Source organism: Dermacentor variabilis, chromosome 3 (genome assembly GCF_050947875.1).
Source record: "Dermacentor variabilis isolate Ectoservices chromosome 3, ASM5094787v1, whole genome shotgun sequence".
Lineage (NCBI taxonomy): Eukaryota > Metazoa > Arthropoda > Arachnida > Ixodida > Ixodidae > Dermacentor > Dermacentor variabilis.
In genome coordinates this window covers 152,851,066-152,871,087 of record NC_134570.1, presented here as the reverse complement: position 1 = coordinate 152,871,087, position 20,022 = coordinate 152,851,066, and the positions used below count along the sequence as shown (strand labels likewise).

The following is a 20,022-nucleotide window of genomic DNA, read 5'->3' as shown; positions in this document are numbered from 1 at the left end:
AAAGGCAGACGAACGCGTCGTATCGCTAAAAGAGAAAGCTGGGAAAAATACGTCACAAGCATAAATTCCTATACACAAGAAGGAAAAGTCTGGAACAGGCTAAGAAAATTAATTACTCGACAAACCTACAACATTCCTTTGGTTGATGATGAAGGTCACAGCCTTCAAGACCAGGCGAACGCTCTGGGAGGACACTTCGAGCGAGTTTCTAGCTCTGCGAACTACTCGCAGTCATTCCAGCAACGTAAACAGATAGCTGAAAGTAAGGCACTGAACCGTAAAGCTAGTGGAAGTGAACCGTACAATCATCCTTTAAGCATTGCTGAGTTCAAAGCTTCCTTGAACGGCTGCACGAAATCGGCGCCAGGAGCCGACAGAATCATGTACATAATGATAAAACATCTTCACCCTGACACGCAGATGGCTCTGTTGTCTATTTTCAACACTATCTGGGAAACAGGAGACATTCCATTGGCACGGAAAGAGGCGATTGTAGTCCCTTTCTTGAAACAAGGTAAAGATCCGTCCTCTGTGGCAAGCTACCGGCCCATAGCACTCACAAGTTGTCTATGTAAGCTCTTTGAGAAAATGATAAATCGCAGGCTCTTGCACTTCATTGAATCAAACAAGCTCCTTGACCCATATCAGTGTGGTTTTAGGGAAGGCCGATCGACGACAGACCACCTCGTTCTCATTGAAGCATATATTCGCGACGCTTTCATACACAAACAGTTCTTTCTTTCTGTATTCTTAGACATGGAAAAGGCTTACGACACCACGTGGCGGTATGGAATTCTACGTGACTTATCAGAGTTGGGCATCCGCGGAAAGATGCTTCATGTAATCGAAAGCTATTGATCAAATCGCACATTCCGTGTCAGAATTGGTAATGTTCTCTCGAGACCATTTCTACAGGAAACTGGGGTACCGCAAGGTGGCGTGCTTAGCTGCACACTTTTTATCATAAAAATGAATTCCTTGCGCTCATCAATACCGCGTAGTATATTTTACTCAGTATATGTTGATGGCGTTCAGATTGGATTTAAGTCATGTAATCTCGCTATCTGCGAGCGACAAGTACAGCTTTGTTTAAACAAGGTGTCTAAGTGGGCTGATGAAAATGGCTTTACGCTCAATGTCAACAAGAGTACCTGTCTTCTGTTCACTCAAAAAAGAGGTCTCATAGCAAATCCTGAAGTTGAACTTCAGGGACAGCACATACCTGTGAGCACAGAACACAAATTTTTAGGTGTTATTTAGACACGAAATTAACCTTTATTTCACACCTGAAGTACCTCAGAAACAAATGCCTAAAAACCATGAACATTCTTAAAATTTTGTCACACACAACGTGGGGTAGTGATAAGAAATGCATCCTGAACCTTTACAAGAGCCTCATTCGAACACGCTTAGATTATGGGGCAATAGTTTATCATTCGGCTAGCCCTAGTGCATTGAAGATGCTGGATCCTGTTCATCACCAAGGTATCCGCCTGGCGACCGGTGCCTTCAGGACAAGTCCTGTGGAGAGTCTTTACGTTGAAGCTAATGAGTGGTCGCTTCATCTTCAGAGGTCGTACTCAAGCTTTATGTATTTTCTGAAGGTAAATGCAAACCGTGAGCATCCCTCTTACCCAAGTGTAAACAACATGACATCTGCAACTTTATTTAATAATCGACCAGCAGTTAGAGAACCCTTCTCACTGCGTGTACGGAAACTCAGTCAAGAAATGGATGTTCCACTTTTTGAAAATCCTCTTATGGCTCCTGTCATGCTATGTCCGCCGTGGCAATGGCAGCTCATTGAGTGTGATACTTCGTTCGTTGAAATAACGAAGAACGCTCCCCAGGTACACATTGAAATGCACTTTCTTGAACTTCAGTCGAAGTACTCTTGCCAGGAATTTTACACAGATGCCTCAAAGTCGCATGCCGGCGTTTCGTATGCAGCCGTCGGTCCATCATTTTCAGACTCCAACGTCCTGCACCCAGAAACAAGCATATTCACTGCTGAGGCATATGCTGTACTGACAGCTGTTAAACATATCAAGAAAATGAAATTGCAAAAGGCCATTATATTCACAGACTCCCTTAGTGTCGTAAAATCTCTAGTGTCACTCCAGAAACGCAACAGTCCTGTACTCAATGAGCTATATTCGCTCCTGTGCACAGCATATACATCTAATCAGCACGTCATAATATGTTGGGTACCTGGGCACAGAGGCATTAAGGGCAACATGCTTGCAGATGAAATTGCCACATCCATTGCAACGAAAGCTGGCAACTGTTCCGTAGGTACCCCTGCCTCAGACTTAAAGCCATTTTTACGCAAAAAACTTAGGCGGTATTGGCAACAGAAGTGGGACACCGAAACCTCTAATAAACTCCATTTGATCGAGCCACAATTACGAAATTTCCCACCGATAACAAAAATACGGCGAATCGAGGTCACTTTCTGCCGCCTTCGGATAGGTCATACGTATGGCACGCACTCTTATCTCTTGACCGGTAGCGAACCTCCCATATGTTGTAGATGTGGCGAGACACTAACCGTCCTCCATGTCTTGCTGGAGTGTAGAGAAATGGAAACTGAAAGGAAAAAACACTTCCCTCTAGCCTACCGGCAAAACATTCCTTTTCATCCTGCAATGTTGCTTGGTTCTGACCCGTTTTTTCACAGAAAGTCAGTTTTTAACTATCTGGAAGAAGTTAATTCATTGCAAATTATAGGCCCAACAGATTCGTAGCACAGCATCTTACCAGACGCTGCTGCTACGATAGTAACATTTTGTAGAGCACGTGCCTACAGGCCCTTGCACTTAAGGGCCTCTTGAGGCAATAGTGCTATTGGCATTTACATATTTTATTCCATCCCTCCATGAGAACATATCTTTTAAATTCGTAGTACATCTAAAAAGTCACTGTGACAATTTTAATAGATATATATTAATTTACTATTGTTTTAAGGCCCCTATACAGCCAAGTTCCATCGTTATAGCCAACCACGACGCCATTGATCATTACTTGCATCACTGACTCCATTAAAACATTGCCTGGCGCTCTTTGGCCATGAGTGGCCCTTGCGCCATAAAACCCCACGTATCATCATCATCATCACAATGATTTGTTCATTGAATAAACATTCTTTTAAGGCCCGAAGACACTACAAGAATGAGTGGGATAATAGAGGTGAAATATGCAGGCAACAAAGCAAAAAAAAAAAAAAAAGCTACGCAAGACGACCTTGCATTGCCCGGTGTGAATGTCAGTGGCAATGGAGACTATAATGCTGTTGCATTAGGCGCAGGTTCTTGGCATAAAAGAGTCATGATGCCAATTATAGTGCGGCGAGTTGGCAGGCGTACTTTGTAACGGTGGCCATTTTAGGATGATATGTAGCTAGGCGATGAAAAAGCTTGTCTTTTAAAGTAGGTCTGTTATGATAAATCTTATGAAAAAGATAGACGTGTAGATTTGCGACGTTGTGAGAGTTCAGGTAGGTTTAGGATTTTTTTTTTCATGAACGTAAACTAGAATGACCAGAATAATTTTATAGGATGGAACAGTTAACTGGCTTGATTCTGGACAAATCGAAGGGTTTGGTTGAAGCTGAACGGGACGGTTCTAATGTCGCGTGCGTACTGTAATTTAGGAGAGGCAAGGGTATATATATAGGTATATATATATATATATATATATATATATATATATATATATATAGATATATATTGCACATAATTATCTTAAGCGAAGAGGCGGTTAGCGTTGTTAATCGCGTATGTCCAACATTAGCATTCCAAAAAGAGGCTATCATTGGCACGAAACACCGATTACCACTATCACGACGCGGATAGTGGTGATTACGATCGCGGTCGTGATCGCCACAGCACAGCGCAGGAGTGCCCTCGCTTTTTCAGGGTTGCCGCAAGCACGGCTACAACCTGGCGCTGACCATGGACATGAGCGCCTCTCCGTGCGACGACTTCTATGCGCACGCGTGCGGCAAGTGGAGTCGCCTCTACGGGAAGGACATCATCGACGAGATACGCTTGCATGCCCAGCGCATCACCTACGACGAACTGAAGGTGCGCACGCGTCTCGTTGTGGGCGTGTCGCTCGCGTAGCGCGCTGTCGGTTGCGTTGACAAGTTGTCGAGAGGTCAGTGTTTGCAACGAAAGTTATATCGCTGGAAAGAGTTCGCGCTGTAGTGACTGGGCGAGCCGCAGGTATACGACGGTTGAGTCAACATGGGAACGAGGGTTAGGTGTGTACGCACTGCATGAATTTGCGTAAGATTCGTCCTTGTGGCTTCGAACAGTATTCTGCCTCTGGAAAAAAGATAGAGAGATCATTTTCGACCATATATTGCGTTATAAAATGCACCAATCTTCCGCGACAACTCATATTTGAAAGAAACGTATTGCCTCGACGCGTATAGGAAAGCAGCAGTGCTCGGAAAAGTTGGTCAAGTGACGCGTAATGCGTTGCACAACTTGGACAGCTAAAGCCGCAAGCGCGATGATAAGACATAATCCGTTTACTGTCCGTCATTTAGTGTGAACGATCGCAACGCGTCAGTTCCGCCTATAAATTTCAGTGGAAAACTCCATATGGTCGAGAGTTCGATACCTGAAATATGTTCAGAGTTGCGTGGGCTGTTTATTTGGGGTTTTACGTGCCAAAACCACTTTCTGATTATGAGGCACGCCGTAGTGGAGGACTCCGGAAATTTTGACCACCTGGGGTTCTTTAACGTGCACCTAAATCTAAGTACACGGGTGTTTTCGCATTTCGCCCCCATCGAAATGCTGCCGCCGTGGCCGGGATTCGATCCCGCGACCTCGTGCTCAGCAGCCCAACACCATAGCCACTGAGCAACCACGGCGGGTAGAGTTGCGTGGGCAGTAGTGCGGCAGAGCTGGAAGTGGAACTAGATCACAATGGCAGCGAAAATAATATTTGCAATGTACCACAATACACACACTGCGGCAGCAGTGCTTGTGTGGCTATGCCGGAAGGGAACGCGGACTGATAACAAAAAAAAAAGAAAGTAACATTCCGAGCATGCGTCGCGCGCTGTTACTCAAAAGTAAAATGCGACAGCGCTACGTATCCACACTCTCAAACAAATGTACAGTCAACAGCAAAAGTTTACGGGATGCGGTTTCCCCTTCAAATGTGAATTTCTGCAATGTTAAGGTATGACAATTCGTATTTAATAAATCAATATGCAGCTTACGAAGGCTACCACATGCAAGATCATTTAATGTGAGGCTGTGTGATCACGCTTCGCGAGAATTCAGCTTCTTGGCAGATCATGCGTCCCGTAAACTTTGCGGTTGACTGTACATACACCCTTTGGGTCGTATCTTGCCACACGACAATAATCGTCATCTGTCTTGCTTGCGTTTCCTTTCTTGAAAACGCGGTGATCGCTATACTTTCCTGTCGAGAATGCCGTGTCATGCTGATAACGCACATACCGTTCGTGACTTGGAAGTACCGGGCTCGCAGCGCTAAAGAAAGGAAATGCGGACGAGACAGATGACGATTATTGTTGTGTGGCAAGATACGACTCAAAGGGTGCAAACTGTAGTCGCCAATAAGCGCAGATACCACTAATGAAAAGACGCGCGTTTTGCTTACATTAAAGCGAAAGGGGTCGAATCAGACGCATCTTCCTCGGGAACGCATACATAGATACATACATACATACATACATACGTACGTACGTACGTACGTACGTACGTACATACATACATACATACATACATACATACATGCCCGCCGTGGTTCATCATCATCGTCATCATCAGCCTGGTTACGCCCACTGCAGGGCAAATGCCTCTCCCATACTTCTCCAACTACCCCGGTCATGTACTAATTGTGGCCATGTTGTCCCTGCAAACTTCTTACCCTCATCCGCCCACCTAACTTTCTGCCGCCCTCTGCTACGCTTCCCTTCCATTGCAATCCATTCCGTAACTCTTAATGACCATCGGTTATCTTCCCTCCTAATTACGTGTCCTGCCCATATCCCATTTCTTTTTCTTTATTTCGACTAAGATGTCATTAAAGGGACCCTGAAACGCTTTTGACAATTTTCTACAAACGTACTGAGTCGTTAGAGTAGGTCCTTCTGATCATTAATTGACACATCTAAGTGCTCTGCGTAAAGCGTGTAATTTATTATAAGGTTTTGAAAATGCGCATCGCTGCCGATCGCAGCGCAGTGCTCGGCGGAATTTTAAGCCGCCCCTACCCATATGACCGAAATCACCCATATGACGCCAGTGGGGCGAGCTATCCGATTGGCTGACCAGGGCGCGTGATCGATAATTTTTCCAACTTTATGGTAAACAAATGATCTTCGTAATAGTTGGAATGTTAGTTAATTTGTTTTTATAAAAAGAAAGTAGCATAATGAGAATGCACAAGAACAATTTTTCAGTACACTTAAGCACTTCCGGCACACAGCAAGTGTCGTCTGCTTGTGTTACAACGTACTCCATTTTGACGAGAGCTCCGCGGTCAGAGTTGGTCTCAGTCTTTTCGCGAGCACTATGATTCGACTTTGTTGCCTTGTGGACTGCAAACGTAGCGACTGGCAATATGTCAAGCTGCGACATCGTGTCCCTCTGCAAGGCAGCGTACGAGCGAACTGGCTGCTGCGCATCGGACTGCCGCTTTACGATCGGCGCCAGGATTTGCGCTTTTGTGGCCGTCACTTTACACCGGAAGATTACTAACGCAATAGCGCTTCGCGAGTCCCGTATTAGGGCAAACTTAAGCGCAAGGGGACAGGGTCTGGCCGCTTGACTGTGCCGTAACGGGATGAGCCGAGATGAGCAGAAGGGCAAATGTGTATGGTCTGCACGGTGCAGCCACCTGGTGGCAGAGAGCTCAACCATACACAGTAGCAGCAACGAAGCGTATTCTTCTTTGCTGCTGGTGCGTATTTTTCGCAGGAGTGTAATCATCAACACGTTGTTTTTATAAATGTTTAAAATGTTTTACACTTGGTTAGAGCAATATTAGCGCTTTGTTTGGGTGGTTAAGCGCTGCGCCAACAAGTGTCTGCACCGTGCAGACCGATCAGGCCGCTCACGTACGTCTACGCCAAAGTTCCTTCATCAGCTTGAGTTTATGCCTCCAGTCATTTGCCGAAATGACCAGCTTGCCTGTGGTTAACGGAATACCAGACACGTTCGGCACTACGACAGAATGCTCGCAACGCACGCTGCTTCGATAGCTCTCGCTTGAGGTCGACAGCCAAGCGGCTAGCGGAGAAGTTTCGCGCGGGTGGGGGCGGGCTCCAAAACAACCGGAAGTGGACGATGTGACGTCGCATCGTGACGCAGGACCAGTGAAGGCGGAGCTTAGCCCCGCTCGCTCGGCGAACGAGTTGAGGAGGAAAAGCGTGGCTGGGGAGGAGGGTAACTTCTAATCGCTTGTAGCTCCATTAATACGTAACGCTTCACTTAAATTGTGGTGCGAATGTTCTACTTAAGCTGTACCTTACGCGTCCACAAAATTTGTCCGAACCGTTTCAGGGGCCCTTTAACTCGCGTTTGTTCCCTCACCCAATCAGCTCTTTTCATATCCCTTAACGTTACACCTATCATTCTTCTTTCCATAGCTCGTTGCGTCGTCCTCAGTTTAAGTAGTACCCTTTTCGTGAGCCTCCAGGTTTCTGCCCCGTACGTGATTACTGGTATGACACAGCTGTTATAAGCTTTTCTCTTGAGGGATAATGGCAAACTGCTGTTCATGATCTGAGAATGCCTGCCAAACGCACCCCAGCCCATTCTTATTCTTCTGATTATTTTAGGCTCATGATCCGGTTCCGCAGTCACTACCTGTCCTAACTAGATGTATTCCCTTACCACTTCCCGTGCCTCACTACCTATCATAAACTGCTGTTCTCTTCCGAGACTGTTAAACATTACTATAGTTTTCTGCAACTTAATTTTTAGACCCACCCTTCGGCTTTGCCTCTTCAGGTCAGTGAGCATGCATTGCAGTTTGTCCCCTGAGTTACTAAGCAAGGCAATATCATCAGCGAATCGCAAGTTACTGAGGTATACTCCATTAACTCTTATCCCCAGTTCTTCCCAATCCACGTCTCTGAATACCTCCTGTAAGCACTCTGGGAATAGCATTGGAGAGATCGTATCTCCCTGACTGACGCCTTTCTTTATTGGGATGTTGTTGCTCTCTTTATGGAAGACTACGGTGGCTGTGGAGCCGCTATAGATATCTTTCAGTATTTTTACATACGGCTCGTCTACACCCTGATTCCGCAATGCCTCCATGACTGCTTAGGTTTCGACTGAATCAAACGCTTTCTCGTAATCAATGAAAGCTATATATAAAGGTTGGTTATATTCCGCAAATTTTTCTATCACCTGATTGATAGTGTGAATATGGTCTATTGTTGAGTAGCCTTTACGGAATCCTGCCTGGTCCTTTGGTTGACGGAAGTCTAAGGCGTCCCCGATTCTATTTCTAATTACCTTAGTAAACAGCTTGTAGGCAATGGACAGTGAGCTGATCGGTCTATAATCTTTCAAGTCTTTGGCGTCCCCTTTCTTATGGATTAGGATTATGTTAGCGTTTTTCCAAAATTCCGGTGCGCTCGAAGTCATGAGGCATTGCGTATACAGGGTGGCCAGTTTCTCTAGAACAGTGTGCCCACCATCCTTCAACAAATCTGCTGATACCTGATCCTACCCAGCTGCCTTCCCCCTTTGCATAGCTCCCAAGGCTTTCTTTACTTCTTCCGGCGTTACCTGTGGGATTTCGAATTTCTCTACTCTATTCTCTCTTCCATTATCGTCGTGGGTGCCATTGGTACTGTATAAATCTCTATAGAACTCCTGAGCCACTCGAACTATCTCATCCATATTAGTAATGGTATTGCCGGCTTTGTTTCTAAACGCATGCATCTGATTCCTGCCTATTCCTAGTTTCTCCTTCACTGCTTTTAGGCTTCCTCCGTTGCTGAGAGCATGTTCAATTCTATCCATATTGTACTTCCTTATGTCAGCTGTCTTACGCTTGTTGATTCACTTCAAAAGTTCTGCCAATTCTATTCTAGCTGTAGGGTTAGAGGCTTTCATACATTGGCGTTGATCACACTTGATCAGATCTTTGGTTTCCTGCGATAGCTTACTGGCATCCTGTCTAACGGAGTTACCACCGACTTTTATTGCACACTCCTTAATGATGCCCACAAGATTGTCGTTCATTGCTTCAACACTAAGGTCCTCTTCCTGAGTTAAACCCGAATACCTGTTCTGTAGCTTGAATCTGGAATTCCTCTATTTTCCCTCTTATCGCTAACTCATTGATCGACTTCTTATGTACAAGCTGCTTCCGTTCCCTCCTCAAGTCTAGGCTAATTCGAGTTCTTACCATCCTATGGTCACTGCAGCGCACCTTGCTGAGCACGTCCACATCTTGTATGATACCAGGGTTAGCGCAGAGTATGAGGTCTATTTCATTTCTAGTCTCGCCGGTCGGGCTCCTCCACATCCACTTTCGGCTATCTCGCTTGCAGAAGAAGGTATTCATTATCCGCATATTTTTCTGTTCCGCAAACTCTACTAATAACTCCCCCCTGATATTCCTAGTGCCTATGCCACTGCCTTGTCTCCAGCCTGCTTCTTGCGTACCTTGGCATTGAAGTCGCCCATCAGTATAGTGTATTTTGTTTTGACTTTACCCATCGCCGATTCCACGTCTTCATAGAAGCTTTCGACTTCCTGGTCATCATGACTCGATGTAGGGGCGTAGACCTGTATAACCTTCATTTTGTACCCCTTATTAGGTTTCACAACAAGACCTACCACCCTCTCGTTAATGCTATAGAATTCCTGTATGTTACCAGCTATGTTCTTATTAATCAGGAATCCGACTCCTAGTTCTCGTCTCTCCGCTAAGCCCCAGTAGCACAGGACGTGCCCGCGTTTTAGCACTGCATATGCTTCTTTTGGCCTTCTAACTTCACTGAGCCCTATTATATCCTAAAAACAGTGAAGAAGAAACTAGCAATTGGCAAGAATCAGATGTATGCGTTAAGAGACAAAGCCGGCAATATCATTACTAATATGGATGAGATAGTTCAAGTGGCTGAGGATTTCTATAGAGATTTATACAGTACCAGTGGCACCCTCGACGATAATGGAAGAGAAATTAGTCCAGAGGAATTCGAAATCCCAAAAGTAACGCCGGTAGAAGTAAAGAAAGCCTTGGGAGATATGCAAAGGGGGAAGGCAGCTGGGGAGGATCAGGTAACAACAGATTTGTTGAAGGATGGTGGACAGATTGTTCTAGAGAAACTGGCCACCCTGTATACGCAATGCCTCATGACCTCGAGCGTACCGGAATCTTGGAAGAACGCTAACATAATCCTAATCCATAAGAAGGGGGACGCCAAAGACTTGAAAAATTATAGACCGATCAGCTTACTGTCCGTTGCCTACAAACTATTTACTAAGGTCATCGCAAATAGAATCAGGAACACCTTACACTTCTGTCAAGCAAAGGACCAGGCAGGATTCCGTAAAGTGATATTCACACACTATTCATATTCATATTCATATTCACACTATCAATCAGGTGATAGAGAAATGTGCGGAATATAACCAACCCTTATATATAGCTTTCATTGATTACGAGAAAGCGTTTGATTCTGTCGAAACCTCAGCAGTCATAGAGGCATTACGGAATCAGGGTGTAGACGAGCCGTATGTAAACATACTGAAAGATATCTATAGCGGCTCCACAGCCACCGTAGTCCTCCATAAAGCAAGCAACAAAATCCCAATAAAGAAAGGCGTCAGGCAGGGAGATACGATATCTCCAATGCTATTCACAGCGTGTTTACAGGAGGTATTCAGCGACCTGGATTGGGAAGAATTGGGGATAAAAGTTAATGGAGAATACCTTAGTAACTTGCGATTCGCTGATGATATTGCCTTGCTTATTAACTCATGAGACCAATTGCAATGCATGCTCACTGACCTGGAGAGGCAAAGCAGAAGAGTGGGTCTAAAAATTAATCTGCAGAAAACTAAAGTAATGCTTAACAGTCTCGGAAGAGAACAGCAATTTACAATAGGCAGCGAGGCACTGGAAGTCGTAAGGGAATACATCTACTTAGGGCAGGTAGTGACGGCGGATCCGGATCATGAAACGGAAATAATCAGAAGAATAAGAATGGGCTGGGGTGCGTTTGGCAGGCATTCTCAGATCATGAACAGCAGGTTGCCATTATCCCTCAAGAGAAAAGTATATAATAGCTGTGTCTTACCAGTACTCACCTACGGGGCAGAAACCTGGAGGCTTACGAAAAGGGTTCTAACTCAAATTGAGGACGACGCAACGAGCTATGGAAAGAAGAATGATAGGTGTAACGTTAAGGTATAAGAAAAGAGCAGATTGGGTGAGGGAACAAGCGCGAGTTAATGACATCTTAGTTGAAATCAAGAAAAAGAAATGGGCATGGGCAGGACATGTAATGAGGAGGGAAGATAACCGATGGTCATTAAGGGTTACGGACTGGATCCCAAGGGAAGGGAAGCGTAGCAGGGGGCGGCAGAAAGTTAGGTGGGCGGATGAGATTAAGAAGTTTGCAGGCATGGCATGGCCACAATTAGTACATGACCGGGGTTGTTGGATAAGTATGGGAGAGGCCTTTGCCCTGCAGTGGGCGTAACCAGGCTGATGATGATGATGATGATTATATCCCATTTACTGCCCTCTAATTCCTCCAATAGCACTGCTAGACTCTCCTCACTAGATAACGCCGTGGTTGCTTAGTTGCTATGGTGTTGGGCTGCTAAGCACGAGGTCGCGGGATCGAATCCCGGCCACGGCGGCCACATTTCGGTGGGGCCGAAATGCGAAAACACCCGTGTACGTAGATTTAGGTGCACGTTAAAGAACCCCAGATGGTACAAATTTCCGAGTCCCCCACTACAGCGTGCCTCATAATCAGAAAGCGGTTTTGGCCCACGCAGGGGCGTCTGCATCAGCAGGCGTTTGGTGTGTTCCGACACCGCGTACCCGAGCACACGAGGGTTGGACTCTCCCGCGTCTAACTGTGCGCGGCTTAGCCGTGTCCGGGGAAAAGGGGATCCTGGGGTTTGAGCCAATGCCGGGTTTTTGGACCTTTACGGCCCCTCGGCGGCGGCAACACACCCCTTTGGCCTCGGCTTCACTTAGACGGCACCCCTGGACTGACCTACCCGGGGGAAATGGGTAGTTGCCTTTTCCTGTCCTCCTCTCTATTCTGCGTCTTTTTCTCTTCCTTTCAATCTTTCCTGTCTTCTCGTCTCTTCTATTTACTTCCAAATTTCCTGGCAGCGAGGGTTAACCTTGTGTGGGTGGCCAACCTTGGGTACTCCCGATTGGGTTATAGTGGCACTGTACAACTGGCGAGGGCTTGTCTTACTCGTAAGACCTGCTCTGTCCCCATGTTGGGCTCGGTGGTGGGCGGTTGGCGCTGCTGCCGAACTCATGACCTCTGTATGGTTTCCAGTAAACCACTTTCCTTTGATCGCCCTCTAAAAAGAGGGTGCACCGATGCAACCTTTCAATTCTTTTTGAAAAACAATGAATAAAATTTCCCTAAGTACCATGTAATCCATAGTGAAAGCAACACTAGCGTACGTAAATTCTCCCCCTTCTTGGTTGCGAAATGCCTTGGCAACACGATAGGACCTGGCTACAAAGCCACAAAGATGTCCAATGGAGATCTTCTCCTTCAATTGAAAGATAAAACCCGATATGAGAAAATGAATGACTTGAAATGCATAGGCGATGTAGCGGTAACTGTGTCCGCACATCGAACCATGAACACGAGCCGTGGAGTAATCTCTGAAGACGACTTCATGCATCTTAGTAATGAAGAGTTGCTTGAAGGTTTTCAGGACCAAAATGTCATCAAGGTAGAACGAATTCTAATCCGCAGGAATAACGAACACCTTCGAACAAAGCACATTGTATTAACCTTTGGTACCAGTGTGTTGCCTAGTACAGTGGATGCAGGCTATATCAAAGTACGTGTTACGCCGTACATCCAAATCCTCAACGGTGCTTTAAGTGCGAGAGGTATGGGCATGGATCCCAGACATGCCTAGGACGACAAACTTGCGCGAAATGCAGTTCGAATGAACATCCATCAGACACTTGCGACTCATCTCCACATTGTGTGAATTGTGAAGGAAGCCATCCAGCCTACTCCAGTACATGCCTTAAGTGGAAGAAAGAAAAAGAAATCATCTCACTAAAGGCCAAAGAAAATATTACATTTCACGAAGCAAGGAAACGCCTTTAGTACTTAGATCACACAAGCTTTTCCGAGGTGGCGTGACGGGGGGCAGCGTCACAAATCCCTCGGGAGTCTACCGCGGTCACTGATAGTGGTCCGGTAATCACTCCGCCTGCCCCCCTGGTGGCAGCAGCAAGTGCTGCTCCATCAACATCGAAGGTGGGCCTGCAGACTTCCGTTCCGCAGGTCCCAAAGCTAATACAAACTCCACGGCCTGGGACGCGAGTTTCAGCGCCTAGTTCGCGATCCTCCAGCGCCTCCGACAAGGTTATGGATGTCGATCAGAAATCCCCGGCGTATTTGACACCGTAAGATCAGCGTTCTCAAGAGCGCGCTAGCAGACATAAAATACCTGTAACTGCTGAAAGAAAGGGACCGGTAACCTAAACGGTTACCGTCCTTGTATACATATTTACCTATCTTTACCACGTGCTCTTGAGTACAGGCCACAAAAATCTTCCTCGATATGGCAACACAAATAATTCAGTGGAATGCCAGGGGCCTATTTCGCAATCTAGATGATATCAAAGATCTGCTAGAGGAATATCAGCCACGACTGTTCTGTGTTCAAGAAGCACATTTAAAGTCTACACACAAGAACTTCTTAAGAGAGTACATCATTTTCCGTAAAGATTGAAATAATGGTAATTCTTCTTCAGGTGGGGTGGCAATCATAGCCCAAAAGTCAGTAGCATGCCAGCATGTATCACTCCAAAGTTCATTTGAAGCAGTGGCTGTTCGGGCTATATTGTTCAACCAACTTATAACTATTTGCTCTATATATTTACCGCCTGATGAACGGTTTGACATTGCAGAATTTGAAAAGCTGATTGACCAGCTTCCCGAACCCTATATAGTAATCGGAGACTTCAATGCTCACAGCACATTCTGGGGTGACTCAAGATGTGATGCGAGAGGACGGGCAATAGAGAACTTCCTTCTTTCTTCTGGAGCCTGTCTATTTAACAAGGCAGAGCCAACTTTTTACACTTCCACACACAACACGTATTCATGTATAGATTTAGCCATAGGGTCAGCATCACTTCTTCCATACCTGGAAGGGAGAGTTATCAGTAATCCATATGGGCGCGATCATTTCCCTACACTCCTAGAAACAATAAAGTGGCACGATGGACAAGCTTACCCCAAAAAGTGGAAACTTCATAGTGCATACTGGTCGAAATTGAGAAACATATGTAAACTCTGCCTGCAAGATGTGGACCACCTAGGTATAGAGGAATTGGCAAGCTACATCACTGAACATATCCTCTGTTCTGCTAAAAACTGCATACCTCAGTCTTGCACAGATAAAGTCAATCCAAAGCCGTGGTGGAACAGAGACTGCGAAACTGCAAAGAAATGCGAGAACAAAGCATGGAGTCGATTTTCTCGCTATCCAACCACAGAAAACCTGGTAGAATTTAAGGGGTGCGAAGCAAATGGAGGCCGCAACCGCCGAACATCCAAAAGAGAAAGCTAGTCACGTTATGTATCCTCAATAAACTCATACAGGGATGTTAGTAAAGTATATAACAGGGTACGTAAACTAAAAGGTCAACGTGCAATTCCCTTTCCTCTCATCCCTGGCTCTGGCAATACAATAGAGGATCAAGCAAACACTCTTGGTGAGTACTTTCAGAGAGTATCAAGCTCCGAAAATTATTCTGAAAAGTTTTTAAACCATAAAAGAATAGCAGAAAATGTTCCTCTGCGTCCAAACAAGTTATTAGAAGGGTACAATAGACCGTTAACATTCCATGAACTCAAGCTTGCCCTACGCTCTTGTAGTAGTTCGGCTCCAGGTTCTGACACAAGAACTTATGAAATAATCAACAATCTGGCTTATGAGACCCTAAACTGCATTTTAGGCCTTTACAATAAGATATTTGCTACTGGTCATATACCCGCATCTTGGAAAGAAGCAATAGTCCTACCAATACTCAAACCCGGCAAAGACCCTTCCTTAGTTAACAGTTACAGACCAATTGCACTCACTAGCTGCTTGCTCAAGGTATTTGAAAAAATGATTAACCGTCGCCTTGTGTTCTTTCTGCCCGGCAGGGGCGTCTGCGTCAGCAGGCGTTTGGTGTGTTGCGACACCACGTACCCGAGCACATGAGGGTTGGACCCTCCCGCGTGTAGCCGTGCGCGGCTTAGCCGTGTCCGGGGAAAAAGGGATCCTGGGGGTTGAGCCGATGCCGGGTTTTAGGACCTTTAAGGCCCCCCGGCGGAGGCAACACACCTCTTTGGCCTCTGCTTCACGTAGACGGCACGCCCGGACTGACCCACCCGGGGGAATCGGCAGTCGCCTTTTCCTGTCTCTCTCCCTCCCTCTAGCCTTCGTCTTTCTCTGACTTTCCACCTTTCCTGTCTTCTCCTGGCTTCCTTTTACTTCCATTTTTTCGAGGCAGCAAGGGTTAACCCGGTATGAATAGCCAACCTAGGTTATTTCATATTTTGTTATAGTGATAACGTACAGCTGGCGTTTACAAGACCTGTTCTTACAGTCCCTGTAGCGTCCCTTTGTAGGACTCCACGGTGGGTGGCTGGCGTTATTGCCGAAAATTCAATCCCTTTATGGCAACCTCCTTCCCTCCCCTTCTTGATCGCCCTCAGAAAAGAGGGCGCATCGATGAAGTATTCCAGTTTTTTGGTCAGCAAAAAGAATCCTTCCCTCGTTTTCACGTAATCCACTCTGAAACACCAGCTAAACCGGTTCGAACAATATCACCATTCCTTGTTTCTAAGACAGTGACTGAAGTCCTTGGTCAGGTTATAAGGCGTCGAGGATGGCACGCGGTGATCTCCTCTTGGAACTCCGCGATCAGAAACATTACGAGAAATTGACAAAACTAGTGTCATTTGGGGAAACCCAAGTAATTGTAACCCCGCACCGTACGATGAACACAAGCCGCGGTATTGTCTCGGACGATGACTTGCTGGAGCTCACTGAGGATGAACTCTTGGAGGGCTTCAGTGACCAGAATGTTATCAATGTTAAAAGAATTAAGATCAGGCGTGACAGCAAGGAAATAGGGACCAAACCCCTTATACTCACATTCGGCTCAAGTATTCTGCCAGAGTCAATCGAGGCCGGGTAATCAAGCTCCGTGTAAGACCGTACGTGCCAAATCCCCTCCGACGTTTCAAGTGCCAGCGTTTTGGCCACAGTTCGCAGAGCTGCCGAGGCCGCCAAACTTGTGCGAAATGCAGCGCGCATGAACAGTCCTCTGAAGCTTGTGAGAATTCTCTCTACTGTGTAAATTGTGATGGGGAGCACGCCGCGTACTCTCGGTCGTGTCCATCCTGGAAGAAAGAAAAAGAAATCGTAACTATCAAAGTAAAAGAGAATATCTCATTCAAGGAGGCACGCAGGCGGGTCTCATACCTGCCCAAGAAAAGCTTTGCCGATGTGGCGCGTCAGGGAGCAGCGCCACAACGGTCTCCGGCGGCTGTCCGTCCCACACCCAGTGAGGCGGCAGTCACGCCATCTGCCCCCACGGTGGTCGCAGCTATCGCTGCTCCACCAACCGAGCAGAAGGGACTACCAACCCCGAAGGTGGGCGCAGCCGAGGCTGCCCCAACCTCCCCGGCCCCTTCCAGCGCTGGCAACAGCCGGCGCAGCCAAATCCCACAGGGAGCCCCATCGACCTCCGGGCTGGTGGGCGCTGGGGTCCTGCCCTCCAAGGCGGGACTCTCTCGGGAAACATCTCGCTCGCAAGAGCACGTGTCCGGCGCCTCACAAGAGGCAATGGACACTACCCCTATTCTAAAGGCGCACCAAGCGCCTAAGGAGCGGCGAGGCTCCCTCGAACGCTCCAGAAATGGCAGAACCCCCGTTACAGGGCCTCGAAAGAGCTCTGTAACCTAAGGCATCACCTCCCTTTCCGTACACACAGCACTTATTTAACATTAAATATGGATACACAAATCATTCACTGGAACATCAGAGGTCTCCTTAGAAACCTTGATGATTTGCAGGAACTCATCCCCAAACATAATCCAAAAGTGCTGTGTTTACTGGAAACACACTTAAAATCCAAACACACAAACTTTCTCCGTACGTATGTTACGTTTCGCAAAGATCGCGATGATGATGCCGCATCATCGGGTGGTGTTGCGATTCTCACTCATAAAAGTATAGCATGTCAACCTTTACAGCTACGAACGCCCATTGAAGCAGTGGCGGTGCGAGTTGTTCTACTAAACAAACTCATCACTATTTGCTCGCTTTATATACCCCCACATTAAAAATTAACTAAACATGAATTTCAGTCCTTTATAGATCAATTGCCAGAACCTTATGTTGTTCTGGGCCACTTCAATGCACACAACCACCTGTGGGGCGACCCGCGTATATGTGCGCGAGGACGTCTTGTCCAACAGTTCCTTTTCGCTTCTGGTGCTTGTCTTTTGAATAAGAAGGAAGCGACATACTATTCTCTTGCAAACAGAACATTTTCTTCAATAGATCTTAGCCTAGTCTCCCCGTCACTACTGTCTGAACTTGAATGGGAAGTTAAGAGGAAGCTTTAGCTCGGGTGCTCCTATCTAAATACATGTAAAAGGAGAATTCGTTTTTCTCGGCAACCACTTTACCAAATTTGACGAGGTTGGTTGCATTTAAAAGACAAACCTAAAATCTAGTGACTGTTGGTTTCGAATTTTTCAGTTAGGTCGTCAATTTTTTATCATAAATTGGCAAAAATCGAAAATTTTCAAAAAATGAAACTATCAAGTTTACAACTCTGTAACTCAACCACTAAAAATGATAATACAATTCTGTGAATTGCATCTAATAGTACATCTAAAGCGGACAAAATTGATATGTTACACATGAATATACCAGCACAAGCACTCCTGCGCAGAGTTCTACACAGACGCTTCGAAATCAAATGCCGGGGTATCCTATGCAGCCGTCGGCCCATCGTTTTCGGAATCCGATGTACTGCATCCGGAAACAAGTATCTTTACGGCCGAGGCCTACGCACTACTCTCTGCTGTAAAGCACACAAGAAAATCGAAACTTCCAAAAGCAGCGATCTATACAGACTCTCTCAGCGTCGTGAAGGCCTTAATGTCACTCAGCAAACATAAAAATCCCGTATTTAATGAATTATATTCGGTCTTGTGCAAAGCGTACTCATCTAACCAGAATATCATAATATGCTGGGTCCCTGGCCATAGGGGAATTGAAGGTAACGTTCTGGCGGACGAGATGGCCACGTCAATCACATTGCAAGCGGTTAACCCTACCGCTGCGGTGCCTGTCACAGATCTGAGGCCTTTCCTGCGAAGGAGGCTGCGAGATCACTGGCAACGCATCTGGGACGCGGAAACAGATAATAAGCTCCACCTGATAAAACCACAGTTAGGATTCTGGCCCTCTACTACAAAATCACGCCGAACAGATGTCCTATTCTGTCGTCTCAGAATAGGACACACGTTTGGCACACATAATTTTCTACTAACCGGAAGTGAGCCTCCAGCCTGTGGTAGATGCGGGGAGAGGCTGACCGTACTCCACGTCCTCCTGGAGTGTCGGGAAGCCGAATCTGAGAGAAAGAGACATTTTCCCTTAGCATATCGGCAGCACATTCCCCTTCACCCATTAATGTCACTCGGCCCAGAACCGCTATTTGACACCAATGCACTTTTAAGTTATCTGAAAGATGTTGTATTGCATGTTGTTAGCCCCACATGTTCGTAGCGCCTCCTCTCTTCAGAGGATGGCGCTGTGATAGTTCTTTCGTATAGCACGTGCCTCTAGGCCCTTGTGTTTCAAGGGCTCCGGCGAGGCAACAGTGCTCCAGCTATTTTAACCATCTCATATACTTTCAATTCTATGTCATTCTTTTACGATGGATTTTAATGTTCATAGTATTCGTCATCAGTCATCGCCATAATTTTATATCACGTAGATTTTATGCACTTTACAGCAACTATTTTTAGGCCACTTTACAGCCAAGTCACATCTCCATAATACATCGCCAACATCACCACTTGTCATGGCGCTCTTTGGCCACATCTGGCCCTTGCGCCATTAAACACCACATATCATCATCATCATCATCACATGAATATAAAAAAGTTTAATCATAGGAAAATAAAACTTTTGCAAAACCGTTGTAACCAACATAAAAAATTCACATAAGATGTAAAATGACATATTGAATTTGTCCGCTTTGAATGATCTCATGGATGCCGTTTACAGAACCGCGATATCAGTCCTTGATGCAGAGCTATGAATTTGTAAACTTTGTGCTTTTATTTTTTTCGAACGGTCAAATATTTGAAAATCATTTTAAGAAAATTCAAACCCTACATCGAAATTTGGCTTCCAACAGTCACTAGAATTTAACATTCTCTTTCAAATGCAACAAATTTCATCAAAATCTGACCAGGGGTTATCTCATAAAAACGTTTTTGCGTTTTACATGTATTTGAATAGGCCGCGTCGGAGTTGGGCCCGAGCTAAAGCTTCCTCTTAACGACGATCCTTACGGGAGCGACCACTTCCCTATACTACTAAGAACATATAAAGAAAACGAGCGTCTACCACAGGCTCCTAGGTGGAAAATCGATACAGCCGACTGTGAGAAATTCCGAACTCTCACCAGGATCTCATGGAATGACATGTCCTCTTCAGGAATCGATGCTGCTGTGCAGTATTTTACAGCCTT

The 20,022-nt window shown here is 45.9% G+C and overlaps 1 protein-coding gene across 1 annotated transcript in view; it reads left to right on the top strand.

Moving 5' to 3' along the window:
• LOC142574814 (neprilysin-2-like) overlaps positions 1-20,022 on the top strand; it is a 44,368-nt gene that overhangs the window by 5,713 nt on the left and 18,633 nt on the right. Inside the window, exon 2 of the mRNA XM_075683824.1 lies at positions 3,918-4,085. Coding sequence (XP_075539939.1) covers positions 3,918-4,085 — 168 coding nt within the window. The remainder of the gene's footprint in view (positions 1-3,917; positions 4,086-20,022) is intronic.